Below are 21,409 nucleotides of genomic sequence, written 5' to 3'. Positions count from 1 at the left end.
TGTTACCTTGATTAGACAATAGAATGGCTTGACTCAATTAGCTGTTTTGGCTGGATACACTACACATGGGGTTACAATAGTACATCAAGGAATGACACTGCACGCTTACATGGAACAATAAGACTTTTGACACATGATATCAGCAGGGTTACACAATATAAGTCTGTGATACCTTTTGATACAATTACATTTATATTGACACATATTGATACATTTCCCCATGCTATTTCAACCAATATATTACTGTGGAGGCACATTGCATATGAGTAGAAGTTCTAACCTCATTACCTCTCAGGTTATCTGTTGACCTAGCTAATTAACATGGACTGCCAGCTAGTTAACTCAGACATTGTTCTGATAACAAACCTCATCTCAGCTGCACCCCATACAATACACATTTGAGACAAATGGTAATTACATTAGCTACCACAAGCAAAATGACTGCTGTTGTTCTGATATTTTCACACAGTATGGCAATATTGTTTCTATTTATACTACATACAATATCACAGGTAATAGTATGGGCAAAATGTGTCTAATAACATGAAATAATAATACACATAATACACCAATGCTCTGGTGTATATACTTAGACTGGGCCAAGGATTAAAAAGTACAATAAACCGTGAGAAACGGGTGATGATTACATAGTTCTCAGTCCAGTAGTACCCCGTTTCCTCACACCGTGCATGATACTCATGCATTCTAGTCAAATCAAGCTACTTAAGGGGGTAAATGTTTGAATCTCCGGATTCTTCATCTCCGGCGTGTTCAGCCTCTTCAGCGCTTAAATTTAAAGCGGCGCTGCATTGTAAAGGTTTCCCTTTACAATGCAGCGCCGCTTTAAATTTAAGCGCTGAAGAGGCTGAACACGCCGGAGATGAAGAATCCGGAGATTCATACATTTACCCCAAGGTGTTAAAAAGGTTCTTGTCATGCATTTGGGCCTAGCCCAGGCCTCCTCAGGGGAAGAGCGTTACTTCCCGACGTAAGGGCCCTTTTTTAACGTGGTTTTGTCCACATATCACCACCTCATCATTCTTCTCCATCACCTCATCCTTCATTTTCATCGCCACATCTATCCAGATGTCTATCCAGACACAGGGATCTCTCTCAGCGGTCCTGAGTATCACACTTCTCTCACTCTGTCACCCCCGGCAACCACCAACCACTCCCCACTGTCACCCCCGGCAACCACCAACCACTCCCAACTGTCACTTCTCCTTCAAGAAATATATATATATTTTTTTGTAAATCTTTATAAACACTTTTAACAATTAACAAATTAAAAACATCTTAGTATATCAAATTTCAGCCCTTTCTGATTTTTTTTTCCCACACACACTAAGAATTTAGTAGGTCAGTGTATAACTCCGCCCAGCAGGTGGCGCTGCAGCTTGGTTTTATTTTTTCCACACACACAGACAGACTAACACACGCCACTAGACATTTATATTATAGATAATGTATTTTAGTGCCAAGTTTGTACTAACTACATAAACCAAACAGACCCTTATTTTTATTGTCTAACTTGCACTGGACAGATAAATGCTGAATTTCTGCTGGGGTTCACTGCAATTTGTGCACCTACATTCAGTGTAAGTAAATGGGCTTTATTGTTTATGAGACTAGTAAAGAAGCAATGAAGGTGGCCATTTCACTTATGCATAATAATAATGATTTTATTTATAGGTAATGGTGCATCGCAGTTACTGTTTGGTTGTACATGCTATTGTTCTTATCAATGTTGAAATATAAAGTTTATTTAAAAACATGAAACTTGTAAATTAATTTTACCTGTCTGTTTTGCAGATTATAAGAGCAGCGATACAATATTAATGTACTATTTATTATTTAGGAATGCCAGAACTGTTTGTGTAACAGCATATCAGAAGACATGTCAGAGTCCAGATATGACCAATCTCCGCACCAGCGGCTTATCCATCTGATTAACCAGAGTAGAAAACAGCAACTTAAAAAAGATGGTGAATTAGATGGAAAGGACAAATGTACAGGTAGCACTGAATATATTCTGTGATGATATTGTTACACATAAATTACAGTCACTCGTTTTGTGTTATTGGCATATCTGTATTTACTAGCTACAATATTATGAAACGTGTATTTTATTAATGAACATCCACCCTAATGTACATAGTAAGACATCAAATAAGTCCAGTTCATCCTCCTGTGACCCTCACTCTGCTCCTCTGAGTATGCTTGTTGCAGGCGCAGGCATAGTGAAGCCCTGTTTAGGCTATACTACACATGCTCTGTGATTATAATGGCTGCTGGCAGTGCCGTTACAGAACCTCCCATTTATACAACCGATTTGGAGAGGGAATACTTGATGGAGGAGACTAGAGCAGGGAAGTAGTGACAATTGAAGCGGTGGGGCTTGTTTTTACAAATGAGGACAAGCACTGAGAGATGGATGGTGCATCCTAACTCTGTACATATTCACAAGTGCACAGACACTGTATAATACATCAGTGTGGCTGTTTATTGGATAGTTTAAATGGAAATACTGTAACATCTATGTGACCTCAGGATTCCTCTGAACATGAAACCAACCCCGCACCTCCTTTTAGGAACTACCCTATTTCAACTTGTCCTTTTACTTTGGGTGAACCTGGAGGGTGAATTTTGGGAAAACCAGGATATATGCTAGTACTACATATATTATTATTAACTTCTATTTATAAGGTGCCACGTTAGTTCCGCAGTCCCGTTCATGACATAGACAGCGAGGATGCGTAAAACATTACATAATAGTGTGACAAAGGGAGTGGTTTTCCACAGGCCTCTTGCAGGATAAATCTGGATCCTCTTGCAGGATAAATATGGTTATTATTTCCTCTCCTGAAGCCACCTAATGAAATCTTGTATATGATGGTTGATATGATCAACCAATCATATAGGGTCCATATAGAGATGCTTGAACCGGTCACGTATTGGTACAAAAATTTGCTGGAATTTCAAGTTTTTCACAAAAAAATCACGAAAATCTCACATGAACTCATCTCTTTTTGCCATTATGTGCTCTTTGGGGCCTAGTTTTTCAAACTGCCATCCTGTCTGCCACTGCAGTGCCACTCCTAGATGGGCCACGTGTTTGTGCCGCCCACTTGTGTCGCTTAGCTTAGACATCCAGCTACCTCGGTGCAACCTTTTGGCCTAAAAACAATATTGTGAGTTGTGAGGTGTTCAGAAATGAGTGGAAATGAATGTTATTGAGGTTAATAATAGTGTAAGAGTGAAAAAAAATCAAAAATATGGATTTTAGCACTTTTTATGCTTTTTAAAAAAAAAATCAGAACCAAAACCTTGAGTGGGGTGTTTTGGCAAAACCAATCAGAACCCAAAACCTGAAGCTAATCAGAACCTAAAACCCAAAACACGAAAAGTGGCCGGTGCACACCCCTAATATGAATCCCATTTATTATAAAACCACAGGGCCCCTTTTTCAATATAAAGTAGGGTCGACCATCAATCAAAATACAAGAATTGTAATAACATAGATTTAACCGCTGCTAAGAACAGAGGGGCAGAAGTAGTCCAATTATCAAAGAGCATAACAAGGCCAAAGGCTCTTTCGTACAATGTAATCTGAAAATGGAATTTATAAACAACATGACCTTATACAAAAAATTTCTGATTTTTCTACATTCCCTTATATTGTGAAAAAAGTTTACGTGATAATGATTACACTGAAGACATCTCCCTGATTTTTCTGAAACCATGAATCTCCTTTGAATTAGAAATATATATGATCTGTCAATTGTCTTGAAGTGGACTCCCTGCAACATAGCAGAGCGTAAAGCTTTCATATAACCTTCATAATGCTTAAGAAACACTACAGAAGATTCCATTTCCAGTATATCTTTCTGCCAAAGATGAATACATCTGTGCCATATGACCAAATGATATTAAATCTGAATAAATAAATCTAGTTTTCAGCATCAAAAACACACACTTCACCTTTGACAATGACGCTCTCTCGAAAGCAATCTGATATAGAGACTCTAATGTAGCAGCTGCAAAAAAGAGGTTGCCACCCTCTTAAACAAATATATACAGAAAACCTTTGCAGCGCTGCACACTAATGTACAAAACAAAATATGAAATCTGCTCCTGGTCACTATATATTCAAATATATTGTTTAATCAATGATACATATAAAAATATAATATAATCAATACATAAATAAATGAACTCAACCTAGAAAATCATATAATAAAAATATACAAAAAAATCAATATATAAAAAAACAATTCCAAATAATAAAATCAACGGATAGACACAGAACACGCTGTAAGATGATAGGATAACTACAGGTATGAAACAATTCCAGTATTTCCAATAATAAGCTAGCAATCTTCTTCCTCCAATACCATTGATTTGATATTCATATGTGGGCCCACAATATATATTTTATGCTCAATGTACACTGACAGGTATGGAGTTTTAAGTAAGGTTAGTTATATTATAACGATCCTCTGAACTTAGATATATTTCTAAGATGCTGATCAGTAAATATATGGATAAATATCAGTCTACGAAAACCATATATTAGCCATTTATTAAACCATAAAAGCCATTTATTTTCTTGAACTACATTTTTCGAATGATCCACTTTGTTCTTGAGAAAACTCGGAGCCAATATATTTTTGAGGTTAGAATTCTTCCTAAAAATAATTCTCAGATTCTCAGGAACTATTGTTCTGAGAATAGGGTCCTGTTTTAAAATAGGGTAATTCTGCTGAATAATCTTTTTATTTTATGCAATGCAATATTAAATTTAGATATATAGGCCATTTCAAAAGATTTCACACATTTAGAACTAATAGATTCTTTTATAGGCTCTCTCCATACATCTAACTTTACTATATGTCTCATGTAATAGTTCTTCTCCTTAAAAGACAAAATCATATCTTCTGCTTGACTCAAATTTATTAGAGATAGAATAATTTTGTTTTAAGCGCATCAGTTATATTCTGTTTCCATATCTTATGATGTGCACTAGTATAATGAAGGAAGTTGTTCGTATCCACTTTTCTCTTGTATGTCCAAGTCTCAATTTTAGTGTCTTTAGCACAAAGTGTAAGATCCAAAAAATATGTAGAAGTCCTACTATACGTATGTGTGAATTTACAATTGAAAGTATTCTCATTGAGATACGAAACAGTCACTCGCTAACTGTTCATTCCCCTTCCAAATAATAAAAAGATCATTTATAAAATTGGCCATAGAGGACCTTGTCCTCCCCGAACACGCTACCCCCAAATGCGCTCATTTTCGAACGTACCCATATAGAAGTTAGTGTAGCTTGGGGCGAATGGGTTCCCCATGGCCGTCCTCATCACCTGTAAATAGTTTACTCCATCAAATAAAAAATAACTGGAGGTAAGTATAAAAGTGATTGCATCACTAAAAAAATTGCTGATGCTGCTGATGTTTGTTAGTATAATCACTATAAAGTGAAAGAATGAGAATACTTTCAATCTTAAATTCACATAGAAAATAATATTGTTCCAAGAGGCTTACGTATTTCTAAGAAACCAACTATTAATCTGGATAAAAGTGAGTTCATGCAGAACTGGAATCAAATACTTGATAAATGCTTATTTCGCTTATGCGATTGATTGTTGCTGATAGAGAACAATCACTGAAAAAAATTGAGAAAGAGATTTGTTTCATCAAGAAAAAATTTAGCCCTATTAAACACCTAGAGGATTATAGAAATCTTGAGAAACTCACTAAGATTAAATTTCAAAAAACAGAAGAAGACATTATTAAAACTAAAGAAAAGAAATTCCTTAGGAACGTCAGAGATTATGTCTCCAAAAACAGAGGGACCCAAGTGAATCCTACAAAGCGACCAATCTTACAAACAAGAGTTCCCCCTAAAAAAGCAAGAGCATCCTATCATTCTCATCAGTACTCCAGAACTACACAGAACCCAAATCTTAATCAAAATAGAGACAACAACAAGCATAGAACACCTCTGAACCATTACAAACCTATTAGAAAACAATTTAGGTCACCACTCATAAAAGGCACAGCAGAAAGAGATAGAACCAAAAGGGGGTATAAATCCCTTGACCTACAGAACTTTGACTATAAAAAGTCCAACTATCATCAAAAGAAAAAAAGCTATGCAGACACAGTAAAGGAAGGCTATAATAAAGGGAGCCAGCAAGCTTTGATCTCGAGAGATTTAAACAGGATTTCCTGATGAACTTAAACCAATTATAACAAGGGGAGACAACCTCAAAAGATTTGCCATCGCCCAATGGTTCAGATGCTGAATAAAACTTAGACATTTTTTAGAACTTGTCAGGAGAACATCACCTCCATTCCAAAATGAACCAAACAAAACACTGATATCATCATGCCTGGAAAGAAGAAGGGACTCCCTAGATTTAGAGGATTATCGGGAGGAAAGAAACGGAGTGGCGAGACCAAAAATAAAGAGATAGATATGAAGAAAAATGGTATATTCAACCTGAGCCATGTTGAGCTATCAATCCCACAAAAACAAATTCTACAGAAGGGCCGCAAATTTGCCCCAGATAAGGGACTAAACAAATTTGAGACATTCATATATGTACACAAATTTATAAGAAGACTCACTCTGAAGAAGTTTTTATCTGACCCCTCCAGATAGATACTACAGACAGGTTCGTGGGACCGCAATGGGCCCAAAATTTGTGCCCAGTTATGGGAATCTGTTTGTGAGCCCACTGGGAGGAATAAAATATCTGGAACAACAACCCCTACTCTGGCTATATTCTAAAATGGTGTCGATTTATAGATGACGTGTTTTGCATCTGAATGGGGGATCAAAAACAACTCAACCAGTTTATAACACACATCAATACTAACAATTTAAACATTGCATTCACTAGCAATATTAGCATCCAGAGTGTGGAATTCCTAGATCTGGAAATTTTCATTAAAGATGGTCAACTTGCAACTAAGACTTTTTTTTAAACAGGTTGACTGCAATTCCTTTATTCACATATCCAGTAGCCACCATCACAGCTGGTTAAAATTTAACCAGTTGTGATGGTGGCTACTGGATCAGGGGTTTCCCAAACCCAGTCCTCAGGGCTCCCCAACAGTGCAGGTTTTCCATATATCTCCTTGCTGGAGCACAGGTGTATTCATTACTGACTGACACATTGTAACAGATCCACAGGTGGTCCTAATTATGTCACATGTGATCCGGAAAACCTGCACTGTTTGGGAAACCCTGGGTTAAATAATATCCCTAAGGGGCAATACACCAGACTTAGGCGGAACTGCACATAACTGTCGCGTTTTGACAGACAGGCCACCACTCTAAAGGAAAGATTTCTAGAGAAGGAGTATGAGAAGGACACCAATGAGAAAGCCTATCTGCAATTGAGAGAAAGAGATAGAAGTAAACTTTTGGGGAAGAAAGGTAATAGGGTGAAGAATTCCAACACGATAGAAGCACCGAATCTCTTTATTACCAAATACATCAGGGACTCCAAAAAGTTGAACACATTATAAATTAATACTGGAACATTTTGCTGGGCGATAGTGAATTAAAGAAAATCCTGCCTCCAAAGCCAAAATTTGTATAAAAAGTCTGAAAACCTTAAAGCCAGACTAGTTAAAAGCACAATACTCCCCAAGAATAGCAATAAAGAAGGTACTTAGTTAAACGAAAAGGCAAAAGGCTATTTTTACTGTAATAGGTATGTGACATGTAAAACTAGCAAGGTCAGAAACACTAAACCAATGACTTCATTTACCTCTCATGTCAGTGGGAAGATTTTGAAATTAAGGATAGACCTGTGATACATCTGGGATAGTGTATTTGTTGGAGTGCACCTGCGGAAAGCAATAAATGGAGAGGACAATTAGGAACTTATCAGTTAGAATTGCGGAACTTCAAAGAAATATTAGAGATCAATTTGAAGCACACTGTCCTGGAACACTTTTCCAAGTACCACAATCATAATTCCACTAAACTGAAATTTATAGGTATACACAAGGTCAAAAAACCATGGCGGGGAGAAGATCATGTGAGCCTCATATCACGAGAAAAAGCCAAATTTATTTATACCTTGAAAACCCTTGCACCAGGGCGTCTAAATATAGACTTTGAGCTAAACACCTTTCTATGATTTGTTGCTGAAAATTATTTACTTATATCTTCCTTTAGTTCAGCATTTATCTTGCTTTTTCTACCATCTTTGGTTTTACACCACCAATTCATACAGTCTTCCTCTGCATTATAGATCCCATTGGTTATTAACAAACATTCTCTATACATGTTGCATTTGTAACTTTATTTGCACCAAGCCCATGCATCGAAGGACTGCTTTTTATATCACTCTGAACCAGACCAATGGTGAACACCTAGGGGGTATCTTACTTTTGTCAATCAAAGTAAAGGACCAATCATGATAAGGATATGCAAATCGGACACTGTTAAATGACAACACTAACCAGCCTTAGACTATCATTTGTTGCCAAATATCCCTGAGGAAGCCCATTTGGGGCGAAACACGTAGGATTACAAACTGAACATTATTCCAACATTGTTAACACTTGGTTTTTCAATTTATGATCTGACGGAAGACATTGCGGTACACTTCCGCTACGGACGCATGCGCATGCGCACCACAAACCCTTTGTACAGGTGGATGATATACCCCACATCTGGAAGGAGAAGACGGCGTGCGGTTGAAGAGTGAGGAGACGTATGAGGACCGGAGCGGCCGGGGAATCGACCTTAGAGAGGGATAAGTTCTTATTCCCACAACCTCAGACCGTGTATTTTTCACCAATGGTCCTTCGGTAACGAAAACTTTTCCATCTCGGCTACGAGAACTACATGTAGCTGACGTTATACTGGTGTAGCACATTCTCATTTTAGCTGTGCTCGTGACTTTAATTACACGTTCCATAGTATTGGATTCTGGATATTTCAGCATACTGGCACCACTAGCCCTGTCAGCAATCCATCTCCAGTGGATATAACATTTATATATGGACAGTATTGCTCGGGTTGAACACATGCACATTTGATTTAAAACCATATATGGTATATCCCTCTCCGCATTTGTGACTATTTATGCTCAAAATGTACACATGGGGCTAGATTTACTATCAGGCGTGATGCATGGCGGCTTCAAACCGCCATGCATCGCGGCGGTTTTCCGGCGTGTTTGCATTGCAAACAGCCGGATTTACTAATGGGCGCTTGTCAGCTTCAATTCGAAGCCGCCGGCGATGTCACGGCGGGATGTAATGCTCAAAGCCGCCGGCGGCTTTGAATAGAACATGGCGCTTTTGCTTTAAATGACGGCGCTTTTGTGTAAAGGCGGTTTTTTTGAAAATTACACCTGTCTCCTGGCCTGTTACTATTGGCTATTTTAAAAATCAGGAGATTTGACATCACAAGCCCTATATAAACCACTGGCCTGACACTTTTTCTTTGATAGGGGTTTGAGGAGTTTTTTGAGAGGAGTTTGGAGGATAGTGGTTTGCTGAGAGTTGGTGAGAGTTGGAGTTTGGTGGATTGGTGGAGCGATATCTGTTTGAAGTGTGAGTAGTCCTGTGGTTTTTGCCTGTTTTGTACATTTATTTTCTCATTTATTTTCTGTCTTGTATTTTTTGTATTTGTCCTTTGTCTGTGTTACTTGTGTGTGACTGTGTGGAGAGTGTGTCTGTAGGTAGTGTAGTTTGTTCTTTGTGTTTGTAAGTCCTTCAGTGTTTTGTGTTTTTCTGTCTTCTGGGTAAAAATGTCCAGAGATAGGAGGGGAGAACAGGCTGAGGAGAGGGAGATGGAGGTTGAGGGGTCAGAGGAGGGAGAGGGAGAGGTTGAGGAGACAGGACAGGGCAGGAAGACCAAGACAGGGAGGAATGTGCGCTTCTCACATGATGAGAATTGTGTGTTGGTGCACAACATCATTCCCTGCTACGAGGTCATCCTAGGGAACCTGGCAGCCCGGACTCCTCTAAGGCGGCGTCACCAACTGTGGGGGAGAGTCTGTGATGCCGTGAACGCGGTGGGCCCACTGAAGCGGACAGTGGCACACTGCCGCAAGCGCTTCTCTGATATTAAGAGGAGGCTTAAAGAGAAGATGGCCCAGGAAAGGAGGTCGACAAGGCGCACGGGTGGTGGCCCCCCACTTCGTATGGAGTACACCACGTACGAGGAGGAGCTGCGCCAGATAATGCCGGCAGAAATTGTAGAGGGCATAAATGTCCAGGACACCGACTCGCCCTCTTTTGGCCAAGTAGTTGGTGAGTTATTTGTTTTTTTTACCCTAACAGTATTTTAACTGCTTTTCTCTTTTTAAAACTGCTTTTCTCTTTTTAAAACTGCTTTTCTCTTTTTAAAACTGCTTTTCTCTTTTTAAAACTGCTTTTCTCTTTTTAAAACTGCTTTTCTCTTTGCAAACGTTTTTTTTTTTATTTTTTGTTTTCTTTTTCAAAGTGTATATTTGCCTCTAATAGTTTGTAAAGGTTTTTTTTTCTCATAGAAAAAAAAAAAAAATTGTAAACACATTTGTGCAATAAACAGTATATTTTGATTATTTTTTTTTTCTGGAAATACATTGTATGCTTTTTCTAATATATCCAGAATCGCCAGGACCGCAGTTCAGTCCCAGTGCCAGACCTACACCTCCACCTTCAGCGAGAGATTCGGGCACAGACGAGCAAGCAGGTGCGTGATTTCTGTTTAGGAGAGAAATAATGGAGTTACTTGATTTTCTGTGCAAATGTTGCTGTCAATGTTGTATTTTTTTTTTCTTTTTATTGTTTGCAATGAGAAGTTAGGGCTACATTTTACTCAACTGATATGTTGCCTATAGAAACCCATCAGAATATACCTTTACTTTATTTATTGCATTCAACAAAATGACAGCTAAAATCTGATTGGTTGCTATAGGCAACATCTCCACTTTTGATAGCATGCACTTTAGTCAAAATAACCCAGCATGTACTACACAGTCCTAATGATAATGGGTATTAAAAGGATAATAAGTGCATCCGTAAGCAGGTAGCATAGGACTAGAAATCAGGAATGCAAACATTGTGAAAGAATCTGTAGTTGCTAAAGATTATTCTTTCCTATCCAGTGTTCAGAATGCAATATACAAACATATTATATACTATATACTTACCGTCATTTTTCATACACAGGGCCCTCTTCATACCAGCCACCTCAGGCGGAGTCCCTGGAAATGTCCCCTGAGCCAGAGGATCTAACAACCATCACCCTGGTAACAGTGGATGCCCCTGTGTCTGGCCTCCAGGAAGTTTCACCTGGCCCTGCTGAACCATCACACCAGCAACCTGCACCTGCACCTATGGACCCAGCCAGAGAAATGGCGCTGTCTATTGGCGCATTCCAGCAGCAACAGACATTATTCATGGACAGGCAAACTGGGCACATGTCACAAATTGCGGCCCAGTTGAGGCGAATACACCGCTCCACGAGCCAAATCCCTGCTGCAATAAACCGGCTGGCGAGCGCTTTGGAGCAGACAAATGTGCAGCTGGCCCAAATGTCTGGGTCTGTGGACGCCATGCATTCCTCCATTCGCGAGGGGAATGCCAACGTTATCCGGCTGGCAGGCCAACTCCAGCAGGAACTGATTGCCCGCTTGCCGGCCCCTTTTTCATCGGCCTCCACCAGTGCCGCTAGCACGCCTACCACATCTCTACAGAGTACTCCTCCAAGGAGAGGTGCTCGCACCAGGGGTGGGCGAGGGAGGGGAGAGAGTGGCACCAAGCATAGCGATATGCCTGCAAAAAGACATCGCTAGCACAATGTTTGTTATTTATTAATGTTTTGTCAAGTTTCTATAACGATTATACGTTTTTATTTATTGTGTTCTGCAATAAATGCAGTTAAATTTCTATTGTGTCAGTCTTTCTTTTCTGCACATTAAACAAGAGTATTCTGATTTTTTAACAACTATGCACTAATTTCATGTAAACATTGACCTCTGACTGTCACATTCCAGGGATGTTCATATTTACCACATGAGGAGTACACACTATCCTGTTTTTAAAGGTTCCAATGTACAAAAAATTTACAATAAAATACTAAAATTGCACTCACATAAAACACATTTTTGAGCAAAAAATGTTTTTCATACTATGTACTTACAAGTAAAGTAGTTTGCAATTAGACGGTCTCTAATCTCCCTTCCGCCCTCTGTGCTCTGCACATCACCAGATGTGACACGGACCCCTTCTTCTTCACTGTCTACTGCAATAATCGGTGGGGTAAGTTGATGTATTGCTAGATTATGTATCAAACAGCCAGCCAGGATAATTTCAGACCCCTTTTCAGGTGCATACATAGCCACACAACCCGATTATTCTAGTAACCTGAATCTAGTTTACCAAAGTACAAAGGTACGCTATAACACACCTCTACTAAATCAGTAAATAAATTGCATGGTGGGAAGACACAAGAGAAAAAGAAACCAAAACAACACTGCAATTACAAGACACTGGCCTTTTAACATATACAATCCCAAAGAAAAAAAATTTGTACATGAAATGGCCCTTTTCCTTCTGTTCTGATTGCCCAAATATCAGAAACAGCACACTGTTTGAGCAATCTCGCCGCTCACAAGCAGCGCTTTCATTTTGGTCTATTGAATGGCGGTTTTCCGGCGGCTTTATAAACCCCCTAATAGTAAATCCGGCTGTTTGTATGTTGAACATTGTTGAAACCGTCATGGCGATGTATACAGAGGCGGGTTTGAAAACATCTTTTCTGGTCGTTTGGACGGCGGGTTTAGCCTTAGTAAATCCGGTGATGGCTAAACCGCCGCCAAACCCGCCGAAATTCGGCGGGTTTACAAACACGCCTGATAGTAAATCTAGCCCATGGACTTTTGTTATATTGTTATTTATTCTTGGTCTTTGATATATCATCGAGTTATCACTCATATTTGCAACTTCTGTGATTTTTATATATATATTTTTCTACTCTTTGCATACTTCATTAAAATTGTTACTTCACCCAATACTTACCATACACTTTAGGGTACCATTATCCCTCTACTGTGCCGGGGAACATATTGTTTTTTCAGGACGGCATTATATACCTGATCCAGACTTTTTGCGACCAATCATTTATTACCTCTGCCAATTTTGGGTAATATATTAACCGGACAGGTGAGCACTGTTGTAAGTTTGTTATAATATGGACAGTGTGATTCTATTTACTGCACGTCATATCAAGATCTAAAAGGAGAGTGACATAGTGTTGATAAATCCGGATCTATGCACATTTTTATTTGTGCGCAACATATATGGTTTTATTAGACTGATATTTATCCATTTATTTACAGAGCAGCACCATTGAAATATATGTAAGTTCGGAGAATTGATATAATATAACTAACCTTACCTAAAACTCCATACCTGTCAGTGTACACTAAGCATAAATTATATATTGGGGGCCCACGTATGAATATCAAATCAATGGTATTAGAGGAAGAAGATTGCTATCTTATTATTGTAAATACTGGAATTGTTTCATACCCAGAGTTATCCTATCATCTTATCTGTTCTGTATCTATTCATTGATTTTATTATTTGGAATTGTTTTTTTATATATTCATTTTTTAGTATATTTTTATTATATGATTCTCTTGGTTGAGTTCATTTATTTATGCATTGATTATATTATATTATGTTTTTATATGTACTATTGATTAATCAATATATTTGATTATATAGTGACCAGGAGCTGCTTTCATATTTTGTTTTGTACATTAGTGTGCAGCGCTGCAAAAGTTTGGTGTTTTGTCTAGTTTTCAGCATGCAAAGGTATTGCATGAACAGATAAGGAATAAGCACATTATCTTATTAATACCCCATCATATAGGAAACACCAACTAAGTGCAACATCAGGGGAATTACCGCACAGGGAAACCATCATATAGGGATCCAGTTTGGATATATAAATCCCCTTTTTTTCTCCTATTCTGTTCTGCTTTTGCCACGAATATTTGATAAACACCATTCCTGATATTGGACTAATAACGCACATGAATATCTCAGCCATGTGATATATATTATTGACTACTCTCCCTTAAGGGATAACCTCAGTGATAATCAAGTATCAAGAGAGATATTTTCTGACAGAAAGATTTCTCTACCAGTCCATAATGTATTAATTCAGCTACAGTAGAATTGTGCCCACTATATTTGAGATGATGTGTGCTATCATGTAATATAATATGTATTGTTAATCCAAGTTATTCTTGACATGTTGAATAAATTTTTCGGACAATTGTAGGAATACATTCATATCTCAATCACAATAAATTGAGTGATATCATTAACAAGGCTAACATATATAATGACACCAGTTTTCTGATTAACATGTGGTTTAAATAAATCTGAAATAAATTAATAACAATACCATACAAGAGTATTCCCTTAAGACTGTAAGGGGCATATTCAATTGTTTACTTCTCCCGCCGCGGAAAAAGTATTAACGTTATTACGGTAATACTAAGCCAGATTTCAGCTCGCAGCTCCCTGAGCCGCGGTATTTACGCGCACTATTACCGTAATGACGGTAATAGTGCGCGGGCCACGTTACTTTAGGCTGTTACGCCAACAATTGAATATGCCCCTAAGATTACAGCTTTTTGAATGATATCTCACACACATCCTTAGACTGGTTCCACGAAAGGGTCTGAAACTAATTTTAATCTTACTATTGTTTTTATCTTTTTCACTAATCTGTTTTCAATATTTACACCTCTTTAAGGACCTGGCCAAGAATCAAGTCTTGATTGAAAATGTTTTAATATATTATCAATAAAAATGTTTTTATGATTGCTTATGGACTGGAGTGCTGCAATATTCAACTCTAATCCTGTGTCCACATTGTAAACTGATGTTCATTTGCCTAGTTGTGGAAGAACCCCTTTAATTATATCACCATATGAGATATCGGTGGGGGTGGGGGGTAGAATCTGGTGTGAGAAATATTGTAGGACATGTATGTCTTTCACGAACCACACAGAAACTTTAGGATTCAAGCAGTCACATCAATTGACTGTACCTGAATTGGAGGCGCGGAGTCTAACGAAAGGTAGGTATTCACCAGGGAACCCCGCAAGGAGATTTTGGCTTTGCTGCTATCCCTCCGCAGACATGATAGTGGATAGATGACAACTAGGGGGTATATTTACTAAACTGATGGTTTGAAAAAGTGGAGATGTTGCCTATAGCAACCAATTAGATTCTAGCTGTGATTTTGTAAAATGCACTAAATAAATGATAGCTATAATCTGATTGATTGCTATAGGAAACATCTCCACTTTTTTCAAACCCACAGTTTAGTAAATCTAGTCCTAGGTGTGAGTGCAAAGATATATGCAAGATATAACCTGGAACTCACTGGTGTGGATGGAACAACCTAATACAAAGTGGAACTGATGGATTTAACCAGGAGCACACTGGACCAGATGAAATTAACCAGGAATACTCTGGAACAGATGGAATTAACCAGGAGCACATTTGAACAGATGGAATTAACCAGGAACACATTGGAGCAGATGGAATTAACCAAGAACACAATGGAACAGATGGAATTAACCAGGAACACATTGAAGCACATGGAATTAAACAGGAACACATTGGAACATATGGAATTAACCAGGAACCCACTGGAACAGATGGATTTAAACAGGAGCACAATGGAACAGATGGAATTAACCAGGAATACACTGGAACAAAATGAAGTAACCAGGAACACACTGGTGGAGACAGAAGACACAAGATCAAAGACGTCATAAACTGGCCCCATCTTGTACCCTAGGCAGTCTTAAATAGAGGAAGGCTGATGGGGGGGGGGTGTTGGGCAGTAACCAATGAGAGGAAAACAGACGGATCAAGTAGAACGGACATGCACGCTACTGCACATATCTGGAAATCCAGTTTCACGGCCTCCATCTTGGTGAATTGTTGGCGGCGCCGGGCAGCGGAGGAACACTCTGCGCCATCTGACTGTTAGCAAAGAGCACCCTAGACTCTGGTAAGTATATCGGAGAGTCTGGCGAGTGCCATCTACCTAAGCTCATGGCGCAGCCATATTAGAATAAGTGTACTTCTTCTCTGGACTGGTCCTTTGCTGTTTTGCCAGCATCGGTGAGGAGAGAAATTTCTCCATTCATGGGGAAGGAGTCCTCTGTAATAAAGTGCACATACCTTCCATGTGTGTGTGCTAGAAAGCCGCTGATGAAAGGGTGGGCTGCCCTGGCCGCAAAGGAGTTGCTCTACTCAGATTCTTCTCACATGCCTGCCAGAACTGGAAGTCTGGCATGTTTGTTTTTAAATTTATCATTTTTTTAACCACACCACATACAGCAGTTATCATGATCAACTTTCTCACTTGACTCACTGTTACATACTGTCATGTTCCCCACTGCCAACCAGTTTTTCTCACACATCCCCCCTCTGCCCACCAGCTTTTCTCTCATATGCACCTGCACTAGGCACATAGTTTTTTCACACATGTCCCCCTCCCCACCAGCTTTTCTCTCAAATGGCCTCTCTGCCCAACAGCTTTTCTCAAACATGCCCTGTTGCCCACAAGATTTTTTTTATAAATAAATAGCTTAATGCTATATGTATGCCATTTAGATTACCTTTGTTTATGTGTAAATGTATTCTGCAGATGTAAAAATAATTATACTAATAGATAGCAACAGGGAAGAGCCAAATAGTGGACAAATACTATAAAAATAAATGCTGAAACCTTCATTAAAATTAATAGTATGTAACTTGTGGGGATTTCTGAAGGCAACCCTCCTCTCCTCCCCCCATTTTCTCCAGCCTCTCCAGCCAATATTCTGTAGCACCCTCTCGCTATTTCCTCTAGCCCCCTCTTTGCCCATTTTCTTCAGCTTCCTCTCCCCCCTATTTTCTCCAGCCACCTCCCCCGTTTTCTCTAGCTCCTCCCCCCAATTTCTGTAGCCCCTCTCTCCCTGTTTTCTCCAGCCACCTCTCCCTCCATTTTCTCCAGCTCCCTCTACCCCCCCATTTTCTACAGAAATCTCTCCCCTTGTTTTCTGTAGCCCCCTCGCCACCCTCCCATTTTCTGTGGCTTCATCTTACCCTGTTTTCTCCAGTCCCCTCTCCCTCCCTTTTCTCTGTATTAATGTAGTTACCTTCTCTTCTCTTTTCTTCTAATCCACTTCTTCTTTCTTCCTTGCTTGCTAACCCTCTCGGCTCCTCTCCACTGACTGCGCTGTGACGTTACGACACGCCCAGGAGTCGTGTCCCGGACAGATGCGTTAAGGCGGTGCAGCCTTGTGGCAACGATTGCACTGCCCTGACCGCCTGCTACCTAACAATGTCTCATTCAGAGACATTGTTAGTGTGTGTACCTGGCCACAGTGCCGACCCCCCAGAGCCCAGCGACCTAGGCAGCTGCGCCTAATGGTGGCGTCGACTCTGCCTCTAGGACATCTTCCCTCTACTGAGGGGTGAATGTTTGGGACTCTGACACTTCCTCACTACCGTTCTCTCAGCCCTGCTCACCCCTCTGCTGGGGTGACACTTCACTCACTTGGCTCTGGCATGACTTCTGGTCCACTCTCAGTGGAAAGCAATTAAAACTAATTCATACATCAGATGAGTCAGTCTAAAATCAAATATTAATGAACCTTTATAAAATTCTATAGAAAAAATATATTACAAAAAATACAAATCTCGATGCAGTATAGACTAGAATCAGAGGGAGACCTTAATATAGCTATCCGTAAAATTTCCACTTATTATCAGCAAAGAGTCAGTACAGAAATCAGATGAACTTGTTTTGTTTAAAAATCCAGCACATAAGGGATCTGGTATATTATATAACACAAAATATCACTTGAGCCTTCTTTTTATGGAATAGGTTTCCTCCTCGTTTAGGAATACAAATCCCTTATATCCAATTGGAAACAAAAGTGTAGCTCACCGGTGTAGGGGCTCATCAGCCCATCTGTAGTGGAAATCCAGTCTGATTGTATAATGGTGCCAGAAGTTTTGTGAATGTGTGAATTAGACAACCCTCACCTGCACATTCAACAAGGCTAATAAAAAAAGGAAATTTCTAGTAAGCCACTTAACAAGGATTTTCTCTGTGTGGACTTTTATATGTTATTACCTATACAAAATTGCTAAAATGTCTATATGTCTTTGCACTGTGTTTTGTTTTTTGTTTTTTTTTTATGTCTGTGGAATCATAAATTTATGAATGAAGATTTCAGTACGCATTGCATTAAGTATATATCAAATTTTTAACTTGTAATATTTGTATTTAAGGTAAGACTAGCACTGAACTATTAATGGGGAGGTGTCTAAATGGTCAGATAGGCATTGCTTTGCTTATCCTCACATATTCGTTTGCCTCCCTATACAACATAAAAGATATAAAATCCTCTGAGAACTCAGGCCATGAACTAAGAACATGCATAGTGCAAAAGCAGTCTCATTGGTGTTAAATGAAGCTTTGCAATATCATCATAGCCCTCCAAGTCATTTTTTCTGATCTCAGATTGTGAGCTTCCCTAGACTTCTGTCTCTCTGTAACAATTTCCTTCATGTACAACAGGTAAAGGAACTCTGTCCACCACAAGGACCTCTCAGGAGATCTGATGATGTGATCCAAGTAGGGATATTATTGAGTTGCTAAAGTTTGCCTTTGTCATTCCTTGTTCGTGTAATATAAGAACAGTATTTATTTTTGATCCTTACTTCCTGGCTAAATTGATATGCATGTCCAGGAATATCATGGCTACATAGACAGAAACATACACTAACACACTTATTACATGCAGTAGTGTCATTGAACCACTGTGACCATCCACTTCATATTATGAACTCTTGAATTCAGTTTTACTTTTGACCAGTAGAGGACTCCATACCCATTGTTACTATTCTCTAAATCAATTGATATATATATATATGAATATTATATTTGTATATGTTAAGGTGGGAGTTTAGAAGTAACAGTATGGTAAATTTAACTAAATGGTCATGGCCCCAAAAGCTCTATGTATTTTGATAGTGTGAAATTAATTTCAGATGCTTTTTAACATGGTGTCCCCCACCTCTCCTGTGTCTAATTACCTCTTCCCTCTGTCCGTCCACCACTCCTCATGTCTCACCTTTCCCGAATATATCTCCTGTCATCCAACCTATCTTTCATGTTTAATTTGCATACTTATACTTTCCTTCATTTATACCTCCCCTGTGTTTCTTCACATCTCCCTTATATCTGTCCATTCTCCTTTCCTTTATCTGTGCACTCTCTCCATGTGCCCTTATCTATATCCCAGGTAACCCCTTGTCTCCCTCCTCACAGTCTTCTCTCTCTCCCACTCTAACCCACTACATGTGTCTATATATGCAGTTCATTTCCTCTCGCAAGCAATAGCAATTCCCTATGGAAAACACACTGGACTCCGTTTTCATTGTAAAATTTATCAAATAATTTTCATCCATGTTTGAAAGTTTCTAATTCATTCCTGCAGTCTAAATGAAAAAATACACAGCAAGATACAAAATTAAATATAAGAGTTAGAAAATGTATAATTGATGAATGTGACTGATCAATGAATGTACAGTCATGGCCAAAAGTTTTGAGACTGACACAAATATTATTATTCACAAAGTCTGCTGCCTCACTTTTTATAATGGTAATTTGCATAAACTCCAGAATGTCATGAAGAGTGATCAGATGAACTGCAATTACTTTAAAAAAAAGTCCCACTTTGCCATGACTATGAACTTTATCCCAAAAACAACATTTCCACTGCGTTTCAGACCTGTCACAAAAGGATTAGCTGACATCAGGTCAGTGATTCTCTCGTTAACACAGGTGAGAGTGTTGACGAGGACAAGGCTGGAGATCAATCTTTCATGCTGATTGAGTTAGAATAACAGACTGGAAGCTTTAAAAGGAGGGTGGTGCTTGAAATCATTGTTCTTCCTCTGTTAACCATGGTTATGTCATGACTATACTTGCATACCTGCTATTGCTGGCACTACTCAGAGGAAGGTGCGGAATCTAACGTGTCCCTGGTATTTACTAGGGACCCCCGCAAGGAGGTATGGACTCTGCTGCAGGAACACGCAGGTCACGGTCCTTCCACGAGTCAAATAGCGAGATACGAGAGGAGATTGTCAGACTGGCCGAGTCGGTAACGTGCTGGCAAATAGAAGTACACGAGGAATATCCAGAGGGATGGTGAGACAAGCCGGGCGGTAACGTCTGAAAGCGCAGTACAATAGGGAGATCCAAAAGAGGTGGTCAAAACGGTCCAGGTCAGAAGGATCACAGGCAAACAAGAGAAGTCAGGAACAAGGCTAGAAACTGGAAACACAGGAAATGCTGGAGGCAGGTTAGACCTGATACTCTGGCACAGGTGTGCACACAGGAAGCTCCTTATAAAGGATGAGGAGCCAATGGGACAGTAGGGGGCGGCGGCGCTGTTCTCAGGTGTTGCTTTGAGTCTTGAGTAGCGGCTCGTTGCCTGGCAATGGGACGCGCATGCGCAGACAGCCGCGCCGGCCGGAACTTACACGTCTGGTTGCCTGGCAACCAGACGCGCTAGGAAGAGAAGCGGGCAGCCGTCCCGAAGAGACAGCGGGGCAGGGCCTGACAGGTTACCTGCAAGGAAACACGTGCAGTCATCATTGCTTTGCACATAAAGGGCTTCACAGGCAAGGATACTGATGCCAGTAAGATTGCACCTAAATCAACCATTTATCAGATCATCAAGAACTTCAAGAAGAGAGGTTCAATAGTTGTGATAAGGCTTTAGGGCACCTAAGAACGTCCAGCAAGTGCCAGGACCGTCTCCTAAATTTGATTCAGCTGCGGGACTGGGGCACCACCAGTGCAGAGCTTGTTCAGGAATGGCAGCAGGCAGATGTGAGTGCATCTGCACGCACAGTGAGGTGAAGACTTTTGGAGGATGGCCTGGTGTCAAGTAGGCCAGCAAAGAAGCCACTTCTCTCAAGGAAAAACATTAGGGACAGACTGGTATTCTGCAAAAGGTACAGGAATTGGACTGCTGAGGACAAGGTAAAGTCATTTTCATTGATGAATCCCCTTTCAGATTGTTTGGGGCATTTGGAAAAATTCTTGTCCGAAGAAGGAAAGATGAGCGCTACCATCAGTCCTGTGTCATGCCAACAGTAAAGCATCCTGAGACCATTCAAGTGTGGGGTTGCTTCTCAGCCAAAGGAGTGGGTTTACTCACAATTTTGTCTAAGAATACAGCCATGAATAAAGAAAGGTACCAAAACTTCCTCCAAGAGCAACTTCTCCCAACCATCCAAGAACAGTTTGGTGACGAACAATGCCTTTTCCAGCATGATG

At 39.7% G+C, this 21,409-nt stretch overlaps 1 protein-coding gene across 1 annotated transcript; it reads left to right on the top strand.

The window, feature by feature from the left end:
* Positions 1-10,111: 10,111 nt before the first annotated feature.
* LOC142150781 (uncharacterized) lies at positions 10,112-15,830 on the top strand. Its single transcript, XM_075205971.1, has 4 exons — positions 10,112-10,290; positions 10,631-10,714; positions 11,194-11,431; positions 15,485-15,830. Exons 1-4 carry the CDS (start codon positions 10,128-10,130, stop codon positions 15,828-15,830), a joined length of 831 nt encoding a protein of 276 aa, XP_075062072.1. The 5' UTR covers positions 10,112-10,127.
* The last annotated feature ends 5,579 nt before the right edge of the window (positions 15,831-21,409 follow it).

Source organism: Mixophyes fleayi, chromosome 4 (genome assembly GCF_038048845.1).
Source record: "Mixophyes fleayi isolate aMixFle1 chromosome 4, aMixFle1.hap1, whole genome shotgun sequence".
In the NCBI taxonomy this organism is placed as follows: Eukaryota; Metazoa; Chordata; class Amphibia; order Anura; family Limnodynastidae; genus Mixophyes; species Mixophyes fleayi.
This window is presented reverse-complemented; position numbering and strand designations above follow the sequence as displayed.

Bases quoted from the DNA above. Each gene is read 5' to 3' on its own strand.
- LOC142150781 (XM_075205971.1), top strand. From the start codon at position 10,128: ATGGCCCAGGAAAGGAGGTCGACAAGGCGCACGGGTGGTGGCCCCCCA. The intron at 10,291-10,630 runs GTGAGTTATTTG...TAATATATCCAG, and splicing joins CTCTTTTGGCCAAGTAGTTG to AATCGCCAGGACCGCAGTTC. The intron at 11,432-15,484 runs GCAAACTGGGCA...GGATTTAACCAG, and splicing joins CAGACATTATTCATGGACAG to GAGCACACTGGACCAGATGA.